Raw genomic sequence first — 5,700 nt, forward strand, 5'->3', positions numbered from 1 at the left:
TTAATAAATTATTATAAATTAATATAAAATCCACATATATATTTCTTATATTATTCTTATAAATATATTTCTTATAAAATGTATAAAACATTATATAAAATTATTTTATATTATATAAAACATCGTAAAATTATTCAATAGTTTTATTAAATTACAATAGCTGAATTTTATTGTAAAATTGTGAACAGTTTATTAATTAAATAGAACACCTTTTATTAAATGATTAAAGTATGATATATGTATGCCTGTAAAAATGTCATATTGTGGAATACAGTGCAGCTTATCTCCTGAGCGTACCTTCACAGGTCATCATGGGTCCGGGTTCGAAGCCGTCCTGACAGGAACATTCAAACCCACCAGGAACGTTTGAGCACGTCCCGTTTCCACAGGGGTTTCCGATCGAGCACTCGTCCGTATCTGTAACCATCAGACCGTTAATGACCCACCTCTCTAACTCGTTTATCATTGGCTTGATACTTTTTCTGATGCTGTAACCCGAGGGATCTGAACCCACAACCGTCCCGCAGTCATCGAGAAGAGCCAAAATAGGGTGAAGTGAGGTTAACTGGGAACTGAGAAATCTGATCTGGAGTAGGTTTAGTGTGAACTCACCCACGCAGTTGACGCCGGTGAAGTCGAGGTTGTATCCGAAGGGACACTCGCAGCGGAACGAGCCGTCCGTGTTGATGCACAAGCCGTTTCCGCAGATGCCCGGGTTCTCCACGCACTCGTTCATGTCTGTGGAGGCCGACGGGACGTTAGTACCGGGGATTGTGGGAAGGTGAAGTGCTTTAGTCGACAGAATTTAACTGGTTTTCTCACCCTCTCGTCCTTCGGGTCTCGGGACGGCTTCGTGACCGTAGGGACACAACGTGAGAAACGCAGCTGCGGGAGAAAACACGGAGACAAGAAGGGTGTGATTATTAAAGTAAAGTTAGTTTGACATTCTAAAATATGTGACCCTGGAGCACAAAAGCAGTCTTAAGTCGCTGGGGTATATTTGTAGCAATAGCCAACAATACATTGTAGGGGTCAAAATTATAGATTCTACTGTAAATATATCAAAACTTAATTTTGGATTAGTAATATGCATTGCTAAGAACTTCATTTGGACAACTTTAAAGATGATTTTCTCAATATTTAGATTTTTTTGCACCCTCAGATTCCAGATTTTCAAATAGTTGTATCTCGACCAAATATTGTCCTATCATAACAAACCATACATCAATGGAAAGCTTATTTATTCATGATCTATAAATCTCAATTTTGAAAAATTGACACTTAAGACAATCTAAATTATATAAAACAATTTTATTAAATTATTAAATATTTATAAAAATATATTATGTAAAATAAAATAAGTAATAAAAGATAGAAAGGATTTATTAATTAAATAAAACATTTTTATTAAATTATTCAACGTTCTGTTAAATTAAATAATCAAAATTAATGTTACTACATTTTGTTCTAAAATTTTGAACGATTTAATAATTATATTAAAAAATGTGTATTATTTAACTTTAAATTAAATGGTCAAAATGACCAAATAACTATTTATTTTTTATAAAACTTATAACGATTTATTTTATAAAAAAAACAATTACTAAATTAACTTTTTTTGCTCCGTGAAATGATCAACATTAAAATTACTAAAATGTATATTAAATTTTAAGTCTTTTAGTAAGTAGACTTTTTTATGAAATTAATATTTATTGTTGCATATGATAACTATTTATTAATTATACGAAACAACTGCATTAAAGTATTAAGGTTTTTTCATTAAATGATTAAAATTAAAATGACTAAAATGTATTAAAATTAGAACGATTTAATAATTATATAAAACATTATACAATTATTTAATTTAGTTACATTTTCATGAAACTTGTTTTTTGTTCAATGAAATGATCAAATAATATTAAATTTTTGTTATAAAATGTAGAACTATTTATTAATATACGAAACAACTGTATTAAAGTATTAAAGATTTTTTGTTAAATTAAATTATTAAAATTACAAAAAAAGAATTTGTAAAAATTATAATGATTTATTAATTATATAAAACATAAAATTATTTAATTTAGTTACATTTTCATGAAACTATTGTTTTTTGTTAAATTAAATGATCAAATAATATTACAAATTTTGATCAAATGTAGAACTATTTATTAATATACGAAACAACTGTATTAAAGTATTAAAGCTTTTTTGTTAAACTAAATTATTAAAATTACAAAAAATCTTTTGTAAAAATTAGTGATTTATTAATTATATTAAACAATTTTTATTAAACTATTTAATTGTTTTGTTAAATTAAATTAGAATTTAATATGACAACAAACCTATTTATGTAACTATGTATCTTTATTAAATTTAATAAAAAATACTAACTTTTTCTTACAAAATGTATAATGTTTATCTATATAACTTTAAAAAAATTACATTAAAAAACATCTGCATACATCTTAGAATTGCAAATATGTGACCCTGGACCATAAAACTAGTCATAATTTTTCATTTTCAAAAAAATAAATAAAAATCTAAATATTGAGAAAATCATCTTTAAAGTTGTCCAAATGAAGTTCTTAGCAATGCATATTACTAATCAAAAATTAAGTTTTGATATATTTACGGTAGGAAATTTACAAAATATCTTCATGGAACACGCACGTTACTTATTATCCTAATGATTTTTGGCATAAAAGAAAAATCAATAATTGTGACCCATACAATGTATTGTTGGCTATTGCTACAAATATCCCCCAGCGACTAAACACTGCTTTTGTGCTGCAGGGTCACACGTGTTCAGATTCTTAAATAGCATGAAATAATTAATTACAGATAGAATTATATATACTTTCTATAATACTAGCTTATATTTTGTATTATATTTGTTTCCATTTAAATGTATTATAATGAGAAAATGACTGCTAATCATCTGTGGTGCTGTATATTCATTAGTGACTGACCCTCGGTCTCTCGCGGACACAGTTCGCAGGGGTCGCCCCATCCCTCGCCCGGCAGCAGGCTGCAGCAGCACTTGGCTTTGGTGGTGTTGAGCGGTTTGGGGACGGAGCATTTGCCCGCTTCAAACCGCGTGAAGCAGAAGCTCTCGCGCGTGTCTGACCACAAAAACACACATTCATGTGAGGAAAATACACTCAAGTATACTGCACTTCACTGAATGCCCCAATATTACATATGAAACATGATGAATGCTTATATTGTATTTCTACTACTTTACATACATACAATAATAGTTATAAAACGGAGAGTTCCGGTCCTTGATTCTGATTGGCTGAGCCGCGTTCAAATCTGTTGTAAATGACTCTACAAAGTAACATACACCTTTGTTTACTTCTGTGTGTTGCTCGGCAACCACTTTGTTGCAACCACAACTGATTCTGAGCATCTACACTGTTTGGTGGAAGAATACTGTTTTTATTAATATCATTACACTTTATTTGTGCATAACAACGCCCCTTAGCTGTTATAAATTCTCTGTAAACCACGGCTTCTTGGGGCTTATTGCTTGATTATAAAAGACAACATTGTATAAAAAAGTATAAAATCACTTATATAAAATGTATTATTAATTGATGTCAAATATGTAATTTATAAATGTTTTATGTAACATAAATTCATGCTAAATACAACTAATGAAACAGCCTATATGATCTAATGCAATTGCAAAATATCAGTATTTAGACTAATTAATATTTATGAATAATTATTTCATTTATACATTTACATGAAGTACAACTAATAAATCATTTACTTTATGTATTGACATATTATATAAAACATACAAAATATATGAAAGATATGAATAAAATATATTTAAAATATGCATACATATACTTTAGTTTGACATATTAAAATCTTAATGATATAAAACGCTATTATTCAGTTTTTCATTAAATTAAATGATCAAAATAATAAATAATTCAATTTAATTACATAAAACACTTTATTAAATTATTAAATGTTTCAACAAATTAAATAACAAATTAAAATTACTAGTTTTTAAAAAATATTATTAATTATTAACAATAATAAAAACAAGTTACTAATTATAAAAAAACAATTATTATTATTAAATAATTAAATTTTTGTTTAATTAAACTATGAAAATTTAAATGACTAAAAATGTTATGCAATTTAGAAGAGTTTATTAATTACATGAGACCATTGTTATTACATAATTAACTTAACTGATACAAAATTAAAATGACTAAAAGTTACATTCATTTTAAATGATTTATTAATTAAAGGAAAGTTTATTAAGTTTTAATCATTAAGTTTATTAATTTAGTTCAATAAAAAAATCATGCTAAATATATCTATAAAAATTCCGTCTAATTCAACTGCAAAATGTAAACATTTAAACAAATGGATAATTATGAACATTTATATTTTATTCATAAATGTACACTAAGTACAACTAATTAAACACAACTTTATTAAAATAACATAAGTTATAAATGGCAAACATAAAAACAAAATTTAGAGTGATTTATTAATTATATGAAACAGATTTTATTAAATTATTAAATGGTTTGTTGAATTTAAATGACAAAATGTTTGCATATTTATTAATTATAAAACATTTTTCTTAACTTTTTTTATAATATCAATATTTAAACAAATGATTTTTTTTCTTTAATAAATGTGCACAACTACACTAGAATGATTCATTACACGGATTCATGCAATAAAAGTCTGCACAGATCTGCTTCATAAGGTGGTTCACTTAAAATGAAGAATCAAATAAGAGCAGTTACCGAAGCAGCGGCGGCCGTTGTCGGACAGAACGAAGCCAGGCTGACAGATGCACTGGAAGCTGCCCGCAGTGTTTTTACACGAGCCGAACTGACAGATGCTGGGCTCCACGCTGCACTCGTTGATATCTGTGCGGGACAAACAGGTCAAGTGGAAGTACTCTATCGCTCAAACGTTTGGGATCAGAACCATTTGTAATGTTTTACAGGAGTCTCTTCTGCTCATCAAGGCTGCATTTATTTGATCAAAAATACAGGAAAAATGTGAAATATATTATTACCATGTAAAATAACGTTTTTCTATTTTAATATACATTAAAATCTAATTTATTCCTGTGATGCAGCGCTGAATTACTCCAGTCTTCAGTGTCACATGATCTTCAGAAATCATTCTAATATGCTGATTTATTATCAGTGCTGGAAACTGTTGCTGCTTCATATTTGTTTTTGGAACCTGTGATACTTTTTTCAGGATTCTTTGATGAAAATAAAAAGTTAAAAAGAAGGGCATTTATTTAAAATAGAAATCTTTTCTAACAATATACACACTATACATTTTTTATATACGCTATAAACATATACAGTACATACATTTTTATTCTTTCTTTTTTTGAAAGAAATTACAACTTTTATTCAGCAAGGATGTGTTAAAGGTGACATATCATGAAAATCTGACTTTTCCAGGTTTTAAGTGCTATAATCAGGTCCACGTTGCATCTACCAACCAAGGAAACGTGAAAAAGATTAACCCAGTAACTTTGTTTAGGTAAGCCTTTTTCTGCAAGCGTCTGAGAAAACGAGCGCATCAGATTTCGCTCCCTTGGTGACGTGGCAAAGGGATCTCATTATAATATTACCGCCCCTTAATCTGTACATTTACACCCACAGCGCCGTCATTTTGATTTTGCAAGCGACAACG

General features: G+C 28.4%; 1 protein-coding gene across 1 annotated transcript in view; it reads right to left on the reverse strand.

Moving 5' to 3' along the window:
- Positions 1 to 5,700, reverse strand: part of LOC107742800 (fibrillin-2-like) — an 80,918-nt gene that overhangs the window by 11,602 nt on the left and 63,616 nt on the right. The window contains exons 49-53 of the mRNA XM_016555842.1: positions 4,785 to 4,910; positions 2,970 to 3,122; positions 823 to 885; positions 613 to 738; positions 298 to 417 (exon numbers count right to left, since the gene is read on the reverse strand). Coding sequence (XP_016411328.1) covers positions 298 to 417; positions 613 to 738; positions 823 to 885; positions 2,970 to 3,122; positions 4,785 to 4,910 — 588 coding nt within the window. The remainder of the gene's footprint in view (positions 1 to 297; positions 418 to 612; positions 739 to 822; positions 886 to 2,969; positions 3,123 to 4,784; positions 4,911 to 5,700) is intronic.

Source organism: Sinocyclocheilus rhinocerous, unplaced genomic scaffold (assembly GCF_001515625.1).
Source record: "Sinocyclocheilus rhinocerous isolate Xijiao unplaced genomic scaffold, SAMN03320098_v1.1 scaffold1879, whole genome shotgun sequence".
Taxonomy (NCBI): domain Eukaryota; kingdom Metazoa; phylum Chordata; class Actinopteri; order Cypriniformes; family Cyprinidae; genus Sinocyclocheilus; species Sinocyclocheilus rhinocerous.